The following is a 24,281-nucleotide window of genomic DNA, read 5'->3' as shown; positions in this document are numbered from 1 at the left end:
AAGCCAAGGTCAGGAAATCCATGTGCGCAGCTTCAGAAAATAATGTGCTAAAATATTCAAAATGCTCAAGAGCTTTTGAGGCGAGCGATCGAAGACTTCACAGCGGAAGAAAAACTGCACACACACTGAAAACACCATCCAGATATAACAGTTTTCGTATGATTTGATCCATTCTCCATGAGCATGTGTGCAACTTCGGTTTTTCTTCCCGTTATCATGCTGACCAGATACATGCAATCCCTGGGTGAAATGATCATCAGCCCCCGACATGCAGCATCTGTCTCTCTCTCTCTCTCCGTCTCTTTTTTTTTTACTGAGCAAATGCTGTCATGCAAGTTGCTTCAAGGTCACCAGGGCAGGTACTTGTGGGGTTTCACAGCTGACATCAGAGTTGAGACCAGGAGCCCTTAAAGTTCACAGTGTCCTCTCTGAATACAGATGCCGGCCCAGACGACCCTGAGGTATTCCAGTCTCCTCCATGGGCTCTGACAAGGGCCTGACCCCTCAGCTCGCTCAACTGACACTGAACCACTGCTACACTTTCACTTTCTGCCCTGGTTCTTCTCCTGGTTCGGCCTGAGCCTTCAGTTCATTTATGTGCAGGAAGTTTCGAGAAAATAGCAACAAAGGCCTTGAGGATTGAGGGCAGGAGGAAAGGTTAGGAAGGAAGGGAGGGAGGGAGGGAGGGAGAAAGTAAGAAACGAAGGAACGAACAAAAATAAAGATCTAGGGTAATAAAAACAGAAAGAAAGAAAGAGAGGAACAAGAGAGAGACATAATGTCTCTGTGTGACAAATTGTTAACTTCTGAGATCTTCCACATGCACATGCAACAAAGTGCTTGTTTTCTTGAACCAGACGTCCCCACTCGTGTGCATGCACATGCACGTCCAGCAGCTATAGCGATGCACTGAGTAATGAAGCAATCCACCGGGCAGGAAGCCGGACACTGAGAAAACAAGGTCACGTTACCTGAGGAATCAAACCTTCCACAAGTGAGACCACAGATCAGAGCCTGCACACTTAGTCTTACTTCTCCTATACAGCCGTGACATCCACTTTACTGTTTTACTGTAACGGACACACCGCGCTAATTTGGACACTGAGTAACCCTGTCTCCATGACAACACTACAGGCACCTCCCACCCCTGGTACGGAACCGGTAACCATGGAGACATAGACTTCAATTAGGGGAAGATTGCAGCGCTGCGAGCAGGCAGAGGTTTGACAGGAGGCCTTTCAGTCTATCAATAAGTCTCCGGCGGGACAGACACAAATACTGATTAAGCTTCAAGTGACGTGTTACGTGACGAGCCTTAGCCTTCCTCTACAACTGCTCTGCGTTATTATTAACCCTAACCTACTGCACCAAATGATAGGACTGGTCATTTGCCGGAGGACACAGCAGCCCGTGCACAGTGTTGCACCGGGGGTCGGACCCATAGAGGCTCTCTCTGGAGGGAGCGAGGGCGAGGAGAGGTGCAGGTCAGGCAGGGAGAGCGGTTTCTTACTTACTCTGAGGACATAAAGGAGGACAACGGCCCGACCTCCTTGGCTTTCTGGAGAGCGTGCTTCTGGTTGAACGCTCTCTCTGCTTCCTCTTCATCCTGATCAAGAGAGGAAAAGGCGGCTGAGCGACTTAAGCATCTGCGAGTTTAAATAATTAAACAGAAGCGAAGTGAAAAGTAGGAGAGAGCAGAACTGGACTCGACAGAGTGAAGAGATTATCATCCAGCAGAAAGCTAAATGTTCCATCAAGAATCAAAGCAGATATCAGAGCAGTCTTACTCTTTACAGTTAGATCTCTGTTTAGTACCTTGGTGAGTTCTTGTGCATTGGCAAGATTATCCACAGCGATGGCCAAGAAGACATTCAGCAGAGTGTCTGGTCACAGCTGAGTTAAGGACTGACACCGACTCCTTGTTAAGAGACTGATAACTGTACTCGCCTGGGATTCAACCATCCAGTCAGTCTGTGTGATCCAATCCAGACAATGGACCACACGTCACCTCTCACATGCAGACTGTATGCTCTGTTACTTGAACTGGTGCAAGGGAAGGAAGAGGGAAAATGTGCGTGTCTTAAAAATGTAGCAAAAAAAAGTTTCATAAAATAAAAATAGAGTGATAAATTATGAAGTGATTTGATTAATGTAAAGCTGATTTGATTAAAACAGTCAAACTCAGTCTTACATTCATCATTCACACAGCAAGGAAAGGAAAGTGGCCTCGAGGGTGGAAGTAACAGAAAAGAATTGGAAGTGGGAGTGACAATCCCCCCCCGAATTAATAATGGGAATTAATAAATGTGTGTGAATTGAACAAAAAGAGTCACATTGTATTTATCTTATGTCTGGAGTTGGTGATTGAAACCTGGACTAAAAGATGAGAAACGAATACGACTGAATTCAACAGGTGTCCAGAAATGTAACTAGTGTACGACACACATGTAAGCAGGGTTTTGGTGACATGTTAGCCAGAGGACGTTGGTAAGGGAATGGCAAATCATTTAGATGCTCTGAGTTGAGTTTTCCAGGTGATGCTTCAACTGTAAAGTGAATAAACCCTTCCACATCTGTCAGAGGAGTCACGAAGGATACAGTTTCCAAACAAAGTGAGCACAATAAAGTAGATGGAGGACCACATGCCAGACTTCACTCCTCCTTGAGAGCGAATACCGTTGTACATAACCTCGTTCCAGTCCTCTCCAGTCAGGATCTGAGAAAACACACACACACAGTCACACAGGATATCGTCCACAGACGTTGTGCTTCGCAAGCATCAACGATGTAAATAATAACAAATGAGCTTGCATTGTGATTTGCTGTAGTCAAGGTGTGTGAGGCAGAGAGCAGTAAATCGTCACATTTCCAGACCTGAAAGACGGTCATGATGGCGGCGGGAAAGGTGTCAAAGTTCGTCGGGGTGTAGTCCTCAAAGATGAACCTTCGAAACAAGATGTGACACATATGGTCTTCAAAAAGCACAGTCAGAGAAAAATCAATCTTCCTCCTCTTTGACTGGCTGGCTGATGGTGAAGCAGTTGGATTTTTTTTCTAAACTCTGTATTCTGGAGGCCAGTTAATGCCAAGCTTATCTAATTCAGCCGGCCTTTATTGAAATGACAGCATGTGGGAAACAGCCTTGGACACGAGGGAAATAACTCTATAATGAGAACAACTGTGAACAGGACAATCTGTTCGCTTCTCACTTCTGTGTCTGTTCAATACAGAGAAATCAACTGAACCAAGTGGCTACATCAGACCTCAATCTACCTCGGGCAACGTGCCTCTTAACACATGATACCCAGCTACATGCACTAGTGTTTTGCACAGATCGATAACACCCATGAAATGCTGCAGTGGAAGTGTGAGTTGTAATTGGGGGCATTTGTCTGTTCGTCACAACGATGACTCGGGCAGTTTTAATCCAATTTGGATTAGGTGGCAAATTGTTTAAGGGGAAGGGTCAGGACCTGTAACTGCAGCCAGCCACAGTTGGTGGTGATGGAGTGACGTCACATTTGGGGAGCCATCTGTTGTCAGCATTTATATACACTTCATTACATGACAAAAATATAAATAAATGATGCTCCTCGGCTCCTGTGATCACATATATTTTTTCAATTTAACAAGGCAACCCTCTTTAAATCGACAGATTATAACAGTTTGATAATTTTGTCAATCAATAAAGGGTAGCAGCTATTGAATATTTAAGACTTCATCAGCGCGGTTGTTGTGTCTCTCTGAGTGCTTTTCTAGCTGCTGATGACTTTTTACTGTTACCTGCCACCGAAGAGCTGCATGCCCAGGAGCGCAAATACAAGGATGAAGAGGAAGAGAAGAAAAATGAGGGAGATGATGGACTTCATGGAGTTCATCAGAGAGACCACCAGGTTTCTCAGAGACGCCCAATACCTTGACAGCAACAAAAGGCCTTGTTAGTGGGGAAAAAGACAACAAAGTGCATAATTCTAGTACTGAAATTAATTAGTATATAAGTGAGCTCCAACACTAAAGTAAGAGTTTTACTTTGTAAGATCTTACAATACAAAGACGGTGGAAGTGACTAACTTGGTGATCTTGAAGATCCTCAGCAGACGGAGAGCACGCAGGACACTGATGCCGAATGAAGTTCCAGGCCTGAAGAAACCCCAGAGCACCTCAAAGATGCTGCCAACAATTACCTGAACAAATAAACATTCTTAAGGAACTGCAGCTTTAATAAAAAACACATCAATAAACTGATGTATAGGGACAATTATGACATGATGACAAGAGAGGAGAGACAGAGCGTGACACACAAATGATGCAGAAAGAAGGAGATATATGGTGTGAGAGAGGATGCTGCATCAAAAATAAACACAAGCAGTTGAATTTTGGGAGAAATAAATATGAGGAGAGGGAGACAGAGTACTGACGCTGCAGTCAAAGCGATTAAAGGAGGAGTGGAAGTAGAGACGTGGTCCCAGGCTGTACATCTTCAAGAACATCTCAGTCAGGAACAGAGCTAGGAACAGGAACTCTGCATAGTCTGGAACAGAGACAGTCATTACTATTCTGAAACTGACTTATTGCAAAAACGTGACAAAAATTTGAATTTTAGATTCCTGCAGCCGCCTAAATGAAGTGTGACTCACAGAGGAAGGTGGACAGCCAGAGAGGCTGGTTGTGGTGAACTATAGCCACACAAAGTGTGTTGAGGGCCACTAGGCCAAGCACCGTCCAATAGAAAGTTTGTGTCTTCACCACGCGGCGGATGGAGATGCGAAGGAGACGCTCCTTCCGCCGAAAATAGGCTGTCGGACCTCGCTTGACGCTCCTGATACTCGGCCTGGCCATGGGGACGCCTGGGGGGAAACAAGAGTCAGAGAGAGACAGTACTTGTACAACATGTTCCCACTCGAATCCAGAGCCCTGAGTCTGAGCTAAACATCCTCATCAAGTATGCACCAAGTATGCACTGCAGTATGTACACAATATATGCCCATATTTACGAGCCTGTCCAGACTCCCACTCACCCACAGAGGAGATGTCACCATATTGCTCTTCCCCTGGTTGCCCTCGATGCCCCACATCCATGCCTCTCCTCTTGATGGTGGTGGCTCTCTTCAGCACTGCTGACAAAGCATGATGAGAATTAAAAAGTTCTACACGCTGCACAGACAGTAATGCATTCTATGAAAGTAGAGGGAGCAGACTGTCAGGGCAGTGACACAAGGCCGACGTCTGGGCAACACCATTGTAGCAGTTTTTCCTTGATGATGTCATTTTGAATCACTGATTTGATTTTAGAAGACAAGAAAGATCTGCACACCACAATCTTTAAAAAAATCTACAAGGTAACCTGAAGGGCCTGAAGAAGGACCTGTTCCTGAAACGTTACCTGGGAGGTCAGTAAAAACTTAGGGGAGCATTAAATAGTGCGCGGACATTTCTTGTCTTCAGGTTTTCATCGCTTCTGTCCAGCACTGTGTCCTTATCAAGTTTGGAAGTGAGCACTTTCGTATACTCGCTGTACATCAACATGGCCCAATCAGCACTTTGTATGACCACCCCTTCATTATAAAGACATCAATAAATAGACAATATGACAAAGCAGTGAAAAGGAGCATCGGCATGACAAGCTCATGCCTGTGAAGCTTCAGCTGAAAGGCAAAGCTAAGCTCATTATGAAGGAGATAAAAACGATGATTTAATGTTTGTGTAATGATCCAAACAACTGAATGGAAACCTTCAGCTTCTATTTTGAGATCTCCATCAAGGCAAACCATGCTCTGAGGCGATTTGACGGTCCATGCATCTTCAAGTGCTACAGCCACACAATGTCGGGGGGGACACGCCGTGCAGTGCACACATGCCGAGCCGAGTGGGATGAGTGTTCACGGATGTGGTTATGGTTACCTTTAAGCCTACACCACTAACACCTTCCCGCCACCTTGTGCCGAATCTACTTGAGGTCAATATTTGCTTGAGGACTTTTATTTAAATAAGCCGCTGTTCAAACATATATATACGCACAAACACACACACACATATTGCCACCATTTCACACATACATGAGTGTTTACAAAAGGCAGGGATGATCCTGTCAACACACACAAACACGCACACAGAGGTTGCTAAGGCAACTACAGTGTGGCAACGCTATCAGAGCCTCTGCATTCATTTCCATCCCAGCAGCCTGCGACCTGTTTACACTCAATATTTGCATCATTTCGTTGATGTTGTACTTCTGTGAACTTCAAGTCAAAGAAACACACTGAAGGAGAAACACTCCTCACTTTTCTATGAGTAAGTGTTTGCATGTGCACATTTCAGTGACAGCGTGTGAGTGTGTGTGTGTGTGTGTGTGTGCGTGTGTGTGTGTGCGGTGGGAGAGCAGAACAGAGGAAGGTTCTCACCATAGGCACCACCTGTACTCCACTCTGGGAGACTCCTGAGAGCTGCCAATCAATCAACATTTAATAAAAGCCCGCTGGTTTAGCGAGGAGGAAAGGTCACAGAGGAGCTGAGAGGGTCAGAGCAGGAACTCAGCCCTCTGTGGAGCCCTGTGTCTAGCGGCAGGTTTGACACCATCACTGGTAATGCTCTCTCTATGTGGCAGTCAGAGTTGCAGAGTGAGATGTGCAAGTGCAAGCTCAAATAGTAAATTGATATAGATAATGATATGGATTATTTGCTAGTGGTTCCATTATATTTTACTTGGGTTAAATGCTAACATCAGCATACTAGCATGGTCACAAGTTTAATTCATGAAAGCATGGTCTGTGGCGGTTAATGTTAAAATCCAACATATTTTTATCTTGGTATAGTATTTATCATGTTCAACATATTTGCTCTGCGTGTTAACATTCGCTTATTAGAGTAAGTTGGCTAAGTAGAGCTACTGAGGGGAATGTTATATGTTTAGCACACAAACCAATGTGTTATCCTATAGTTTTGACCTGAAGATGGCGCTATATCAGGTCAGGGGACAACCTAAATCTTGGCTGTCCGTAAGCGTCGTGGTGGCTGAAGGGAACCTCCTTAATTGGTAATATACAGAAGCAATGGTTTCATTTTGACCTGATGATGGCGCTAGACAAAAATTCCAAGGATCACAAAAGATACTAGGATTCATCCTCTGGTGATTTTTTTTTTTTTAGGGGGGGGGGAAATCAAAATGTATAATATAGATAGAGTTTATATAGAATATATTTCAAAAATGTATAAACCGGACCAAACATGTTGAAAACAATTTGATGTCTATATTTGTATTTTAAGAAAATTTGTGTTTAACCTAAAATCATAAAAATAAACAACAAAAATTATAACAGCATATGACTGAATAGCCTTTACAAAGCACACTGGCCAGCTTAAAATAGAAACAGAATGTAAAGCAATGTGAGAGCGTCAAAGAAACCAGAAACACAAGTTCTTACCATCGAGAGCAGAGGGTCCTGTATTCTTATTCTCCTCCGCAAGCATCACTTCCTCTGGAAAGCACAAAGTCACAGTATATTCAGAAATGAGGAGCTGATGATGGCTCAGATGCAGATATACTGGAATCTTCTTCTTTGCAACTATATTTGCTGCTCAATTGTGGCACAACAAAAAGCCGACATGCAGGCAACAGGTTGCATAAGTTAGTTCCACAATTAAAAGGATTAGTCTGAGCCTAAAGTGAAATATTGATTTTCCTTTTTGTCATCAGGAGCCAAATTACTGGGTCTCCTCTCGGCTGTGACTGGGAATAAAGCCACCTGCTCTGTCGATCCAGGCCCGGTAACCATTGAGCTCTCTCTCAATCTGCTGCTGGCGTCTCAGTTTCATGAAGGCCCTGCGGTTTTCCACCCGCTCTCTCTCCTTGGCAAATTCCCTGCAGAGACCACAGAAACATGTATTTACTCTTTCAGGGTACAAGGATTTATGGTCAAGGGGGTAAATAATTACTGGGAGAAACTGCTGTTGTTGTCGGGAACTAGGCTCTTTCATTTTTTATTCAACCACAAAAGGAGAGAAAAGAGGAGAGGAGAGGAGAGGAGAGGAGAGGAGAGGAGAGGAGAGGAGAGGAGAGGAGAGCAGAGGAAAAGATGGGGGAGGAGAAGAGAAGAGAAGATGGGGGAGGGGAGGTCTCTTCTCTTTACCAAGGAGATAATGGCAATGGAACCCCAATTAACCTTTTGTAAAACTAATTAACTTGAACAGAATCTGACACCAAATACTGAGACACAGTTGACAGTATAGTTTCTCCACAATCCACACAACATACCAGGGAAACAGAAACTCCCATTAACTAAACAAAGTAGACCTGCAGCTCATTTGATAAATTCCTCAAAGGATGATGTGAAGGACCTGGAGACCAGGCTGAACCTGTGCACACTCTTGAGATATCTTCATAGAGACCAAAACAAACAGAGCATTTCAGCAGTCGTCAGTTAATCCTCTTAGTCATCTGATGGGCATAAGGCATCTTTGACAGATTTTTGTTTTACAAGGAATAATTTATAGCTCCACGTCGAACCCCCTAACCTTGAGGGTTGGTGTGCTTTTTCTTTGCCCCTCATCTGAGACCAATCTAGTCAGTAGAAGCTTTTCTCAAGCCTCTCCACCAGAGAGGTAAAAGCACCAGGATAAGCAGTGATACACAACATGACCTCTTGAACATGATATCTCAAGTTTGCCTTTGGGGAATTTTTTCAACTTTGGATCATTTGTCACTTGGACTCAAAGATGTACTGATTAGATTCCACTTCTCAAAGGTCTAGAATATTTAAATAAAAATATATGCATACAACCACAGTTGTACTAGTTTTTATTGATTCAGATCCTGCAGTGACTTTAACAATGACTGACACATTTAACAATGACTGACAAGACTACCTGAATGCAACATTTAACCACGGACCAACACGCAATGGACTGGAAAGCTCAAATAAAGGGCTATGACACAGGCTAAATTACTGAGACACAAATAGGCCGACCCTTAACTGGGACACTCTGTCTGGCCGTCAGACACTGAAAACTCAATATGCTTAAACTGGAAGCTGAGGAATAAAGGGCGAACCTACCCAGAGAGGACTCCTAGCACCAGGTTAAGGACAAAAAAAGAGCCGATGATGATGAGAGGGACGAAGTAGATCCAGTTCCAGCTGGGGCCCAAGGCATCGTCAGTCTGAGACATAAAAAAAAAAAAAAGTTAAATCTTTATAAAAGACACATGCTGCCATTGCAACACAAGACAGAAACACAAAGAAAGTTTAGGTATTTGTGTGGCTGCTGAAGGTTTGAGCCCGGGAGAAGGCTGGGCTCCGAACAGAGACATCAGGTGTATATCGATCTGCTTCAGCCTCACAGAGAGAGTGTGTGGAGGTTTTCTGTGGCTGTATAAAGATGATATGTTGCTTCTCTGCTTTAAAGAAAACCTCGACCTGAGAAAGTTATATGGTTTTCTGAGAACACTGGTGTCAGTAGTAAGCAGTCCTGTTAGAGCAACATGTCATCTGTCTCTTTCCTCTGTCTGTCCTCGTTCGGCGTCACTTAGTAAACAAAAGACAATATTTTTCTAAATTGGTGTGAATATAGAAAAAAGCTCAATTGTATGGCTGTGACACATTTGGGAAAAACTCTGTCATCTACCTCTGACTAAATCAGAATCGAATCTGAATCAAAAAGCTATTTATTTCTTTTGTAAAAATACAGTGTATAAAGGTTTTACAAAATAGTGGGTACACCATAGTAATCCCAGGAAGATCGTAAATTGTGGTCATAAAGGGAGGACCATGGTCAAGACCAATACTCAGACAGACTGTGACATTCAAACAATGCCTGGTTGTTAATAAGGGGCCATACCATGACATGAAAACATTCCCCACACCATTTAACCACCGACAATCACAGTCTGGCTTGTTAACACAAGGCTGGGTTCATAGAATTATGCTATTATTGCCAAATTCTGACTCTGCCATCTGCAGCCTCAGTACAAGTTCATATTCATTGGACCAGACTACATTTCCCAGTTTTCTATTGTCCAGTTTTGTTGAGACTGTGCCCATGGAAGCTCGAAATACTGTTTTTTTGGCTGAACGGAGACGAACCCGACATGTGTTGTTCTGAGAAACTCTACAGACTGTTGGAAGTGAAAATCCAAGGACATCGGCACTTTCAGAAATATTCAAACCAACAATCATGCCAAGCTTCTGTTATGCTGCTGACAAGTAGCTGAATGATTTTCTGCATTACACTGCCGCTGCATGATTGGCTGATTGAATGATCGCACAGATAAACATGAGTAGAGGTGGTCTTACTATAGTTCATCATATCCACTTATACAGAGACTTTGCAAACGTCAAAGCTAAGCCGCCCCACGTGATGGCAATGATAATTATTTTGCAATGTGTTATTCTAATGACTTGTTATAATGACATGATTTCATACAGTGAACAAGGTATTGTAATTGTGGTCCTGCTGCGAGCAGATGTGAGCATGATGAGACGTGATTGGTCTGATGGTCACACAGGCAACAGTTTCATCAAACTCCCAAATGGTTCCACTGGCTGCCTCTCTGTGTGCACACTGTGTCCGCCTGCTCTTCTCACTGTGACATAGATGCTTGTGAATCCCAGTGCAGCGGCACAATCCCTGTCTGACACTTAAATTATTACTGGTTCCAGTGCTCATTACTTCAACACATGTCACCGGGAGATGCAGCATTATAAGTTCTCCGGATCACTTTTGTAAAGCTTTCAAAACACCGTCTCTAAAAGCAAGGCTGGTGGATCTTGAGAAGTCTCTTCAGGACTTCTAAAAGACTTTGATCCAAGCTTTCAGCTTTTTTTGTTGGTCTTAGAGCAATAGAAAGTCCAGCTCAGATCAAATATCAAGTCACATTTTAAATAAGCTCACGAATTTAGCACAAAATGGAAGAATAAATGGAGTTCAGACAACCGACTGGAACTGTGGCGCTCTTTTCATGTGATGTGTCTCACTCTCAACAATTTTCTATCATATACAAACTCCTGGTGGTATATTTCCTGTCTTTCGCTTTGCTTGTCAATGCCTCTGCTGCCCTGCTTGTTGATTCATTATACTGAAGTCAGCCATATTTCATACGTGGGCAGTCTAATCTCTATTCAGGCCTTGCAGCATACGCCGGCTAATAGAAAAACAGGAATCGACAAAGCACTCTGCAGTTTCAACACTAAGATCAGAACCCAGTAAACTTCCTCCACATGCGCTCTATCCACAGGCAAACAGTATGAGAGGCGAAGATACAAGCTGAGGCCCATTCTCTTCATTATGGTTAAAAGAGTCTAAACCCTCATTCAATCAGTGAGTGTCACACGTCTGAGTGCATGTGTGTGTTCGCTATCTTACATTGTAGAGGACAGTGGTCCATCCCTCCATGGTGATGCACTGGAAGACAGTGAGGACGGCAAACAGGATGTTGTCAAACTGGGTGATGCCGTCATTGGGGCCGATCCAGGTGCCGTGGCAGGCGTATTTGGACGGACACTGACGCACACCACACGGGAACTCGTACTCAGAGGAGTCCACTGTCTCGTTTTCTGAACAGGAAGGTATTGAGGGTTATTTTCAATTCAAGTTAAATTATATTTGCATCGCGCCAAATCACAATATACATAATCTCAAGGCTCTTTACATAGAAGGCCGAGACCTTAGTGTATATATAAGGAGTATAAATATTTCACTGAGGTCTAATGATATTTAAGCTTGAGTAAATTAAGTTTGAAATATTAGTTTTTAATCTACGTACCAAGTGAACACCATTGACCTATATAATTAATTACCCAAGATTTAACTTGTGTGACATTCAAGTTTCAACCTGAAACACTTCTTATTGGCTAAACAGTCAGTAAAGTAATCAGTAAAGTGTAGTGTACAAATAAAGACAAATCTCTCTCCATCACCCAGAGTACCTGTCTGCTCTGTGATATGACTGTGATGTGACTACTCAATGACATAAAACGCTCCCTTCCGTGTGTCTGTGTTATCTCGCTGTTCATTCAGCTTCAGTGTGACAGTGACAGGAGCGGCTCGGTGGTTAATGGCAGCTGTGGACGTACAATAAACCATTGTGGTGCGCAGCTTTTGTTGGATTTAATTATACAGGACAACAGCGTCGGTTCGGTTTTATCAAGTCTCCAGGTGCAGCCTGCCGTCACATCGTGTGCACGCATGTGTTTCGGGAGTTGTGGTTATAACAACAGAGCCGCTGCCTTCTCTGTGAATACACATGACATAAAGCCACACATACACACTTGACATGAACAATAACAACGGTGTAACCCCGACTCAGTTTGTTGTTAAAAATAGCTGTAAACTGAATCTTTTATTTGTTCATATTTGTTTCAGAATAATTAAGATCCTTTCTACATGCTACTCTCCTTTGTGTCATTCCTGCCATCAGTGTTTGCTAGCTGTGTTTAGGACGCTCCCCTGTTATATAATGAAATTCAAATCAGATCTTAGCTTGAGATGAACAACAATATCTGAATGATGGTACAGGATGTTACTATTGGCTACTATCACAAACATCCCATTACCATCTCCTCACCTTGTTATCTGTGCGAAACTAATGGATGGGAAATTATGTGTGTGTGTGTGTGTGTGTGTGTGTGTGTGTGTGTGTGTGTATGCTGTAGAGAGTGGATACTCAAACTGATCCTGTCAGGACCTGTCGGGCCTCTTGGGCCGGGTCCGGACAAAGATTTTGAAATATTTGGGTTTGGTCTGGATTTCTGTGACATTGGCTGGCCGTCTACTTGATTTTTTACAGTGCACATGTTTCTAATTGTGGAAAACATTTGGCTTGATCTGTTGGGCTCATGTCGGGCTCAGCTAGAGTTCTCTTTTACTCTGTCAGGGTTGAAAAGAAGATTACAGTCCGATCACTCTAGTGGACAGGGTTAGTATTTAGTATTTAGAGTATAGAAAGCAGCTGTTGTCAAAGCTGTCATTTAAAAATGTCCATTTTGTTTTAAGATACATGCTGTGCAAACTGAATAAAAAAGTAACACTATACTTATATACTGACTTTAATATATTGGGAGCAGATGTGTATAACTATGTGAACCTGTATACGACGGAGATAAACCACAAGTGTATCTGTACCCAGTATCCCAGGCTGTGGTTTGCAGGTGTAGTGCAGTTTGCCGCTGTAAAACTCCAGGCCTATGATGGCGAACATGAGTATGGCAAAAAACAGAAGCAGGCCGATCTGCAGCAGAGGGACCATGGCCTTCATTATTGACTTCAGGACAATCTGCAGACCTGGAGGTGAAGCACACGACAGCATGATTCATGTGAGATCACATTTTATACAAACCTATGATGCACTCATGATAAACATGTTAAGATTGATCCCTTATGCTTCACAGTACATTTTCAAAAAATTATATCCAGCAGACATTAAATGGTGAATCAAATGATCCAATTTTCCAACAACTAACAAAATCAATTCATCATTCTAGAGTATTTTTAGCAAAATACGAATATAAATATGTGTTTCCACTGTCTCAAATGAGATTATTTATTTTGTCTTGTCTTGAAAGAACGTTTCTTTTGAATTTCTTTTGAATTTCCAAGGAGCAAATAATGGAAAATGTAAGGGAAACACCATTAGCAGAATAATCAATTGTAAAAATAATCAGTAGCTCCAGCAAGTTTATTAGTTATCATAGCAGCAAGTTATACTGGACTGCATTATTTTGAAGTATTCAATGTATATATATATCTGTATTTATCCGTTGATATAAGTGTGGCACTTACTGGGGATGCCTGAAACCAGCTTGAGGGGTCGAAGCACTCGCACCGCCCTCAGCGTCCTCAGGTCCACTGAGATGTTCATATGTGCCCCTGCTGCAGCCAGTATCCTATAGAGGTAAACACATACACCTGACCATTTACAAACACACACAGAAAGAATACACAGACACAGCTACCTTTGTGTTGTAGATGCTTTTAAATGCCACAGTTTCTTGGTTTATGGAGCTGTGTAAAAAAAAAAAAAAGACCCAGTCACACTAAGGCCATCATACATGGTGAGGGAGGTTTGCTCAGATATGGAGTGCATGAGGACGTGAGGGTCTCCAGCAGGCAGAGGAAGCAGAAAATAACGAGGATGCTTTTGGGGCTTTTGGCTGTTTCTCTGTGTGTGGGAGGACGACTGTGACAACTACTATTTAGGAGGAGAACAAAGAAAGCAGCTCCATCCAGGGGGGGGGGGGGCAGGACACCCTCCGGCTGGAGAGACGCGTATAGCTCGCGGAAAAATGTGCACACAAACACACACGCACAGACGCAAAAACCCTGTGCCTTTATCCCTCATCTGCTACACAAAGCCAGAGTCTTTCAGAAATTCAATTTTTTACTTTGTTTGTTTTCTTTTGTGTCCTCCGTTACCCCACCCTGTAAACACACCTTTGTGGCCTTCAAACCCTCAAACTGATGAGGAAAAGAAAAGCAGTGTCTGGTGACCCCCCCCCCCCCCCCCCCCTCGCATGCTTCCTAATTAGTCAGCCTCCCTCTCTCTCTATCTACACCTTTCTGTTGCTCTTCCCGTCGCTCTTCACCTGTTTTTCAAGCCTTCCCCCAATTATAATTGCACCTCTGACACTTTCTCTTGTTTGTCCATTTTCCACTGACCTGAACACACATTTCATCTGGATGCCGGCTGAGTGAGAGACGGAGGCAGCTGGAGAGGGGGGGTAAAGGCAGAAGGAAAATAGCAAAAAGGGGAGTTGAGGATTATGTTTTTTGTTTAAGAGAGAATTGGACAACATTCTATTTCAGGAGTCTGAAGTCAGAGAGTCATGAGATTTACCTTTCTCCCTGACTCCAACTTTCACTGTCCTGATTATGATTATGATTGCTGTGGTGTCATGCTTAATCATAACTATATTAATCAAGTGCAGTTTTCATATGATGATGTAAATCTAAAAGCTAAATGTCAAACGCCTAATCTGGACCTTTAAAGGTTCAGTATGTAGAATTAAGTGACATCTAGTGGTGAAGTTGCATGATGCAGCTGAATGCAGGTCACCTTCAGCTGTCAAAAAAATGCCTTCTCCATGTTAATGTATAGGGAATTGTTCAAAATAAAAAGCAAAAGTACACGTCAAATACACTGCTTATTTTTTCACAAATATGGTTTATATTAATTACTTGAGATTAAGATTAAGATATGTTTATTTATACCAAACACGTTTATAATAATGGCGGGAAAAGTCATGATAGTCGGCTGAGACTGACTTGTGATTGGTCGAGTGTGTGTATGGACCTTTATACCGCAACTCAATCTGCTACTGCTGCACAGATTGTGGCTACAAATGCTCAAGATTGCAGGGTTCATATCCGGGATATTTGGCTTTGGATGGAGGGAGGAGGGGCAGACGCATCATCCATCTTTATATAAAGTCTGATCTAGCGCTATATAAAGCTCAACAGATAGGAATTATTATAATCTCTGTTACAAGATGTAGTTTGAGGACATTTGTTACCAAGCGCGGAAGTAGAATAAACCATATGAGAAGACAAAGATGGAGGCAAGAGTTACAGCTCTTTAAGAACATGATGTACACGCCATCTTGGTTCAGTCATTTGCTCTATGATGATTGCAGGCTTGATCATCACACAGCTGAAAAAGAACTAGCAGCATAGACCCAATTATATGACTGTGATAAGCGGTGGTGAGAATTAGTCCTGTCTATAGCCGACACAAAGCGTCATGTGATTTAATTAAGAGGAGCGAGAGGAGGAGAGACAGGATTAAAATAGCTCAACACCATCATCCACACAAATATAGAAATGAAATTATCCTCATGAGATTCACACCTCTAACTATACCCCTTCAGATGTATTACCCCCCCCCCCTTCTCACTCCAGTCTCAACAACTAGTTTCCTTCACGCGATCTTCTTTCCCCTTCTTTCACTCCAATCACTCCATCCACCATCTCCTGCCACCTCTGTCATTTCATCCCCCACTTCCTCCGTATCTGTCATTCAACAGACCATTAGTCAGTCCTGGCTGCCCTTTAGTTGTTATGGAGACGATGGGATGGAGGGTCTAAAAATGGCTGCCTCATTAAGTCTGCTGTTATTCAGTGGATGTCCTGGGCCCAGTTTTCTAATAATGACCATTTGTCGAGGTGAAGCTGGATGCTCTCAAAGTACAACTTAATTTACAACACTCATCCTTTTTTTTGCAATCAGAAAAATTGAAGAGCCAGTTTTCATTTTGAAATCTTGTTTGTAAGATTTTTTAAGCCAAGGTAAAAGTGAAAATCCTCATCATGTGTTCATACTTGCAGATAATAAAGATATTATAGCAAAAAAAAGGTTGGTGCTGTCTCCTGGTCTGGAATAGTTTTGTGTCTGTGTCCTGGTCTGCGGTAGTTGTGTGTCTTTGTCCTGGGCTGCAGTCTGGAGGTCAGAATCTGTGTCATGCTAATAATAATAATAATACAGTGCCAGTTAAAGCTTAAGGAGATGATCTGCCTGATTGGATTAGATACAAAGAAGTTATCTACATACAGGATGAACACTGGAATACACACAGTGTATTGTACAATGTACATACAATATATATAGCATGCACATTTAGCTGTTTTTGGTCCTCTAAAGAACACACACATCTGTGATGCTGCAAAAATTCATTTTGGATAAAACCTGGGAATTGCAGTGATGTATGATTGCACCTGCATGATTATTAAAAACTATCTATGGTGTTGAAAAAAGTGGAAAAATCATATGATGGTAAACTTACTTGTTTATCTTCTATTTATGTGTAAATAAGCAAAATACAAGTCAAAGAAGCATAAGATATAGACAATTAGATCAAAGTAACTGAGCTGAACTGTTCTCGTGTTTTTCTTGACCTTGTGTTTTTATGACAAATGACCTGAATTTTTTTTTCATCACACTGTAAAACATGACAGATAGTGGAAATATAACCTGATTTTCATTACAAGCTGCCAGCGGGCTGAACTCCTCAGAACTATCTCCTCTGCTCTGATATCCGATCTACAGACCAACGTGCTCGGCTTTCTGCTTGCTTCTCCTCCTCTCTTCCAGTGGGAGCTTTCAGTTTTGGAGTCTCTCACACACATTCATAGAATCTACAAGCTGGCTCTGGTTGAATTACTCTCTTAGTTTAAAGCCTCTTCTTAATAACTATTCCTTTCATAAACTGCAGCTTTCTACCTCAAGAAGAGTTACTAATTAAAGGGAGTTCAAATGCAGTGATACTATGCATTTCAGAAAAAAAATAATCTTCGCCCTGATGTGCTTTGTTGAATCCGATCCTATGTTTCTCATGTTCTCCCTCTTTAATACTCCGTCAATAACAGTGTGCACAATAAATGCAACAGTTTGGAACCTAGCTTGAGGAGAAGAAGTTTGGATTGATTGATTGAGCCCCGGCAGGGACACCTTTATTGATCCAAGAAGATGACACACATCCGACAGGTGCCCGGGGCATCAACAGGTTAATAGAGTCCCCTTTTAGTCACCAGGAGCCGACACACCATCCACACATATGTGCAGTTATGTGAGACGCTCGGTGTGGTGAACCGAGCTGATGTCCTGGTCGGAGTTGTCAGCCATGATAAGTGAGTAACAGTGACGTGCCCTGCGGATGTGACAGCTCCCTGCAGCGTGACAAATCTGCTGTGACAAGCGTCAGGCTGTGATACTGATAACGTTGTGACTTATGCTCCATGTCACCGTCAAGCGGCAAACTCATATGACACGAGCGCACCTGACTATTGTCAAGATATTAATAAATGAGCATGTGGCTTACAGCTCCGAGAGGCACAGGAATAAATCTGTAGTGTTAAAATTAACTGCTCATCTCATCCGTGTCACATGTTTAAGGGATGGTTCACCGAAAAATGAAAATTCACTCATTATCTACTCCCCACTGTGCCGATAAAGGGGTGGGGGAAGTGTTTGAGTCCACAAAGCATTGCAGTATGGCGGCATGTTGTTTATTCTGTTGTTTTATAACGTATGATGAAGCAATCGCGATTTGAGTAGATAATGGGTGAATTTACATTTTTCGCATTTTCAAAACAAACAGCCCATTCCAGTCAGGCAGGTTTAGGACAGGCAGTAAACTAGTCTTGTCGAACACATGTTAAAAAATATGAAGAGCAGCTTGGGTTCAATCAGTAAAAACTCATCTTTCCGAATCATTTATTCAATATTATTTTTTCCAGCTCACTGGACTTCGGGTGTTTTCAGTTATCCAATCAAATTGCACCAAAATCTCAATCCGCCAATTGCGTTGTTGCAGTCAAACTTTAAAATCTTTTTTTCCTCTCTCACTCTCAGCTTTCACATCAGTAACTCGCTGTGACACTCTTTCCCAAGGCGTTCACATCGAGTCCTCTCATCATCACATCCAGATCCTCAGTTTTCTCTCCATCAAAGCTCAAACACCACTGGTGACTAGACCCCGAGTGAGGCATTCCTATACTACATTTCCATTCAATCATGATGACATCATCAGGGGGTTGTTATTGCCATAAACCCAATTATAACCCATCACTTTCTCCTCTTCCCTGAATAGCACAATATTATGAGGCTGGTTTATCATTGTTACAGGGACAGAGAGGTTGGTAGCATCATGACATTCCCAGCAGAGCTTTGTCTAACTACAACCTGACCTGATCTGATAGTCAACAAACTGGACCAATGTCACATTTAAGTGAAATGCAGTTGTTAGTTATACCCAGAGACTGAATAGAATGATGGACGACATGGCAGCTCCCCAAAAGTGAAGTGAAATCATCTGGATTTCCCCCCTGGTGGCTGGCTGCAGTATTGGTTATAAACCCTGGCGCCTCCATGTTAATGGATAGGACATGAGCAAAAATAAAGGGTCAACACACACTTCAAATACATTTTACTCAAAGATGGTTTCTGTCATTTTAGTTCATATCATGCTGGTGTTTGTTAGTTTTTCTGGTGAGTTTGGTTTTAATGCAGCATTTGATGCTATAAATATGGGATGAAATGTCATGATTGATCGCTGAGTCTGACTCGTGATTATTCAAGAGCTTGTATCAGCAGGACCTCGATATCGTGTCTCCACATCAAGATCACTGCAGCTCAGACTCTGGCTCCAAACGACATGGAAATGGTCATTTATGGTCCATCTTAATATACAAGAATGAATGACAAGTCAAAACACCTGCTGAGAAAAGGAGATATCTATTTCTTAGGGTTAGGGTTAGAGTTTATTTTGGTCAAACCATTTTCCTCACTTCCTAGAAATGTCCGGGAGGTTTTTCCAGCAAGCAAAGAGTAATTCGCCAAACAATATATCATCCTTAGTGTTTCAGTAAGTATCCGAGAGCAAGGTTTGCAGGAGATTGAATCCGGAGGGAAAAACTCCTGCAGCAACAAGCACCACGAGGAAACACACTGTGAGATGATGAAGATGCTGGAATCATAAGCACATGGGCTAAGGTCAGCCTTGACAAATATTTCTATCCTCCTAAACTCTCCACCCAACTATTGAGGGGAGGTTTTTTATATGTTTTTTCTTCTGATCATAAAAAACCCTTGAATCTGCCAGTCAGAGGCTCCCATGAATGCCAAGCACTGGCTCAGCTTTTGCAGTCACAGCATTCAGACCAATCTCAAAGAAGAGGCAAGTCCAATAGAAATCCCCTATGAGGATTTAAAAAAAAACAAAAACAGGTCTTCTTTATGAAGACCTGTGATTCTGCAGCACAATCAATTAAAAGAACTGTTCTGGTGGCCCACGGTGAGGTGGGTGGTGTGTGTGAGTGTGTGAGTGTATGTGTATGTGTGTGTGTGTGTGTGTGTGTGTGAACAGCAGATTGTCTTGACACAAAGAATTGTGTGGAGCAACTCCTACAGTGATGCTCTGGTTGGTTTAGTTAATATAAGCCTCTTTGCCTCCCACAGTGTTCTCCCTCTCATTTTAACCACCTCCCTATCTGTCTTCTCTGAAACACACACACATAACTGCACGCACACACACACACACACACACACACACACACACACACACACACACACACACACACACACACACACACACACACACACACACACACACACACACACACACACACACACACACACACACACACACACACACACACACACACACACACACACACACATCAAATGTTATTCCTCCTTATATCAACAGCGTCAGTAATGGCCTGGCTATATATATGAATCAGCTATCAGTTGACTATCGCCCTGCATATTGGTTTATTTGTCAGTTTGCTAAATGTTTGCTCTTTGGCAGGACTGAATAATTGATTTGGCTAAATGATTTATTAGCCATCTGTTGGAAGAGAGTGAGCAAGGGAGGGAGAGACAGATAGAGAGATGAGGGGAGAGAGAGAGAGAGCAAGTGAGAGACCTGATGATTTAGTTCAGTGCAGAGATGATTTGTTGGCAGATCGTCTCGTTCTAGGTCAAAAAAGTTCACATACAGGTCAAAGCCAAAGTGGCTCGCTACAGTACATTTTGAATAAACACTAAGAGTTTTGATCGGTGATAATATTTCAGCTTTTTCCAACTCTTTAATATGTTTACACTGTGAGATATAAACACTGATAGGAATTTCACAATATCTCAAAACAAAATATAAATAATCCAGATGTCTTGTGCATCATTTTATGTCATATCCTTAATCTTTGGAAGTGAGCTTTTAAAATGTGATGCTGTGGGCTTTTCCACTGGAGCTCTTCCATGGGGTAATAATTAGAAAAACATATTTCACACGATTCCATTGATAATTTTCATCATCATGCGGTATTATGTTTGGAATGTATAGGAACAGAGGAGAATATATTTTGGCTCACGGCTGTTTTGTGCCTTGTGGACAATCACAGCCAAATGTGACACATGGCTTCCTGGCAAAGATTCTACTCTGACAGTTACACTGCTCCAGGAGGCTGCTTCAGCAATGACAAACCTGGTGTCATCAGAAAACCCTGTGCACTGATTAATGTCTGTCACCTACACTTATAGGCAAATTGAACTTTTGAACTATTGCACTGTATTGTTTTGACCAATCCCACTGAAGAGCAGGCACTGATTATAAACTGTACCTTATTTAGCAAATCTATGTTTGAATGACCATAATGGTCTGTTGCTCCACTCATGCAGAGCACAAACAGGATTGTGTCTAGGTCCAAGTGTCTAAAGGTACATTCTGTATATATAATTCCCCATCTATCTTTCTGAAATCAGGTTTGGGGCTTGGTTTGACCAATCAATGCAACTTTAACCCAATATAGTGAGATTTTATGGTTCGTTTGGATATAAAAGAACAGTTTGTGCTCCACTCATCTAAAATGAAAGTTCACTTTAGATGAAATCTTCGCCTTTTAACATTTCTTCATCAAACCTTACACGAAACGAAACAATATATTTTAGCACCCGATGACCATTTATAGTTCCAAAACCAACCTGAGGCCCTTTATGTCCTCAGGGTCGTGGCTATAACAGGTATTGTTGTATTCTGACCCCAACATGACAAATCTGCTTTCTCAAAATGTATCTGTCTTGATCCGGGAAACAGCTTTTCTGTAAATACAGGTGGGTGGGTCAGATTAGGCCAAGAGTTAGACAGAGATAGGTGGTGTACAGGGAGAGAAAGTGGGCTTGTATTTTCAGTGCACACACGCACATAGGCAGGCACACACACACACACACACGCACACACACACACACACACACGCACACACACACACACAAAGAGCATTTCCACATCGAACTATAATAAAAGACGGACAAATCTTTTCCTGTTCTGGTCTAATTGTAGAGACATTGACCAGAAGCAGCGGGACACGAAGACAGTGACAGCCTGACCAGGGGTGGGGTCCTCAGTCACCACAGCAACTGCTCAGGGGGACACATCCACTCCCGCTGTGTCTGAACTCATCAATCGATCAGACAACAGATGGAAAATAAGACAAGAGAGGACAGATCCGTCTGTGTGTCTACATACGAGTGTGTGTGTGTGTGTGTGTATGTGCGTCAGACAGTTCTAACAGGTGTATGACTGCCAAACAGACATGAGGTGCTGTTGGCTAAAAGACATGCAGTAGTGGCACATTTGGTTCATAGACATGAATGCACGCACACACACACACACACACACACACACACACACACACACACACACACACACACACACACACACACACACACACACACACACACACACACACACACACACACACACACACACACACACACACACACACACACACACACACACACACACACATATCACATCAACAGCAGAGCTCAACTTCAGCAACTCTGACAAAACTTTAAGGTGAAGAAAAGACACAGGAAGAAAAGAAAGGACAAAATAATAGAAAGGAATGTGTAAATTGGGAAAATGTAAATACTTAAATGTAAATTTCTTACTGAAATAGAACATAAATTGAGAAACTCAAAATATCGTCACTGCCTATCATGAAAGCTGGTGCTTGTGCTCTCACTCCTGGCAACAAATAAGCCAGTTCTGACACCCGTGAGGAATAAGGACTGTGGCTGCAGCATCTGTTCTCACAGCAAAGGAAGGCGGTGTCTATTTAAACCATGGTGTTTTCGGATCTGAGATAAACCACTACACCATCCCTATTTCAGCAACATTACAAGTCATAAAACACAAGACATCCTTTTTTAATGTAAAAACTTAAAAAATCTAAGATCATGAAATCCCTCTTTTTCTCTCCCCTCTCAAAACATGTCCTAACTTCACACTTGCTGATGAAAAAATACAAAAAAGAATAGATAGATAACTATAGGATTTTAAATGAAAATAGGGACAGCCATTTCAAGATGTTAAATCAACAATAAAATGTTCTTATTTGGACCAAAAGAGCCATTTTAATTTCATGTCACAAATTCCTTATGCAAAAAAAATTTGTGTGTGTTGTTGTTGATGTCATATCTGTCAAAACTGTAAGCGTCCTGATGATATAGAAGGTATGTATATATATATATGTATATATAGATGTATATGTGTATAGATGTAGACATATATATATATATATGTCTATATATATATGTCTACATCTAAGCCTTATTGTGTCATGCAATCTTCTAAGCATCCTTTTCTCTTCTCTCTGTTTCCCACTTTGCTATCTTACAAGCTTTTTCTGAAGGAGACATAAACAACTCCTCCTTCTCCTCTCGTCTAAAGCGATCCTGCTCTTTGAAGTCAAAGTTGAAATGCTCTTTTCTCGGGTCTCCACAGCTTTACTCTCATTATTCCCTCCACCCCCACCACTCCAAGTGTCTGGCACAAAGTGATGACACAAACCCTTGGTGGGCGGCCCCCTCTGCCAACTGTTGCCAGTCTAATGGAGGCCTTGCTAGCGAGTGAGACAGTGAAGGTGCCAATTAATGCGTACGATTACGCATAGAGGCATCCCTCTTATTTCCTCCAGTCTCATCTCCTTCTCTCCTTTTGTCTTTGCTCCTCATTATCCATTTTTCTTTTCTCTCCGCTCATCTTTTTCTCAGTTCTTGCCTTCTCAGCAGCAGTAGTTTGCCCCCCCCCCCCCCCATATTTGAATTTCAATCACAACAGTTCTCAACTACACCACAACAGCCTTCGAGGAAGCAGCCAGTGCCATCTGTTTTTTTCATAGCTCCCTCCCACTCTCTCTGTGTAAAACCATCCTGAAACACCATGGCATCTTGCTGAGGTAATCATGGCCTCCAGTGTTGACACCTTTAGCAAATGCTTCCGTAATTACACATGTTTACACATAATGCGGCGTGAGTCAGTGGTATCAGTGGAGGGAAGGTTAGCAGGTTTTTTGGTCTGAGCTTTAACAGGCAAGTGTTATTCCTCAATGGAAAAAAAAAATCTGCAACACAGTAGGGTTGAAATTAAGGCTTCTGCCAGTATGAATCTGGAAGAGGGCTCTTTGCCGGAGGTAAATTACCTTGTTTCTGATTTAATGGTTCATTTTTTAGCTTTACCTAATCACAAACCAAATCTATTTGTAAAGCCTATATTCACAAGCCAGAATTTGCCTCATTGGGCTCAACCTTCCGAACATGGTGTGGCATCCTCTGTCCTTAACCCCATCGACAGGGGTGAAGAAAAAACGACCCCCCAAATAAACTTGTTTATCAGAGGGAGAAAAATCCCCAAAATCACATGTCACAAGTGAAGGATCCTTTTCCCAGGATGGACAGGGGTGCAGTAAAAGTTTGTGTGTAACAGATCACGTCAACAAAATAACAATATTTAAATATT

The 24,281-nt window shown here is 42.3% G+C and overlaps 1 protein-coding gene across 1 annotated transcript in view; it reads right to left on the bottom strand.

The window, feature by feature from the left end:
• The window catches only part of LOC133961072 (voltage-dependent R-type calcium channel subunit alpha-1E), a 74,388-nt gene that overhangs the window by 21,189 nt on the left and 28,918 nt on the right, over positions 1–24,281 (bottom strand). Inside the window, exons 5-20 of the mRNA XM_062396018.1 lie at positions 13,771–13,874; positions 13,114–13,272; positions 11,356–11,546; positions 9,051–9,154; positions 7,743–7,858; positions 7,422–7,475; positions 6,402–6,443; positions 5,019–5,114; positions 4,638–4,847; positions 4,419–4,531; positions 4,072–4,184; positions 3,784–3,915; positions 2,875–2,944; positions 2,599–2,716; positions 1,816–1,883; positions 1,515–1,606 (exon numbers count right to left, since the gene is read on the bottom strand). Coding sequence (XP_062252002.1) covers positions 1,515–1,606; positions 1,816–1,883; positions 2,599–2,716; positions 2,875–2,944; positions 3,784–3,915; positions 4,072–4,184; positions 4,419–4,531; positions 4,638–4,847; positions 5,019–5,114; positions 6,402–6,443; positions 7,422–7,475; positions 7,743–7,858; positions 9,051–9,154; positions 11,356–11,546; positions 13,114–13,272; positions 13,771–13,874 — 1,782 coding nt within the window. The remainder of the gene's footprint in view (positions 1–1,514; positions 1,607–1,815; positions 1,884–2,598; positions 2,717–2,874; positions 2,945–3,783; positions 3,916–4,071; positions 4,185–4,418; positions 4,532–4,637; positions 4,848–5,018; positions 5,115–6,401; positions 6,444–7,421; positions 7,476–7,742; positions 7,859–9,050; positions 9,155–11,355; positions 11,547–13,113; positions 13,273–13,770; positions 13,875–24,281) is intronic.

Source organism: Platichthys flesus, chromosome 9, assembly GCF_949316205.1.
Source record: "Platichthys flesus chromosome 9, fPlaFle2.1, whole genome shotgun sequence".
Lineage (NCBI taxonomy): Eukaryota > Metazoa > Chordata > Actinopteri > Pleuronectiformes > Pleuronectidae > Platichthys > Platichthys flesus.
The sequence above is the reverse complement of the archived record's forward strand: the minus strand, read 5'-3'. Positions and strand labels throughout refer to the sequence as shown.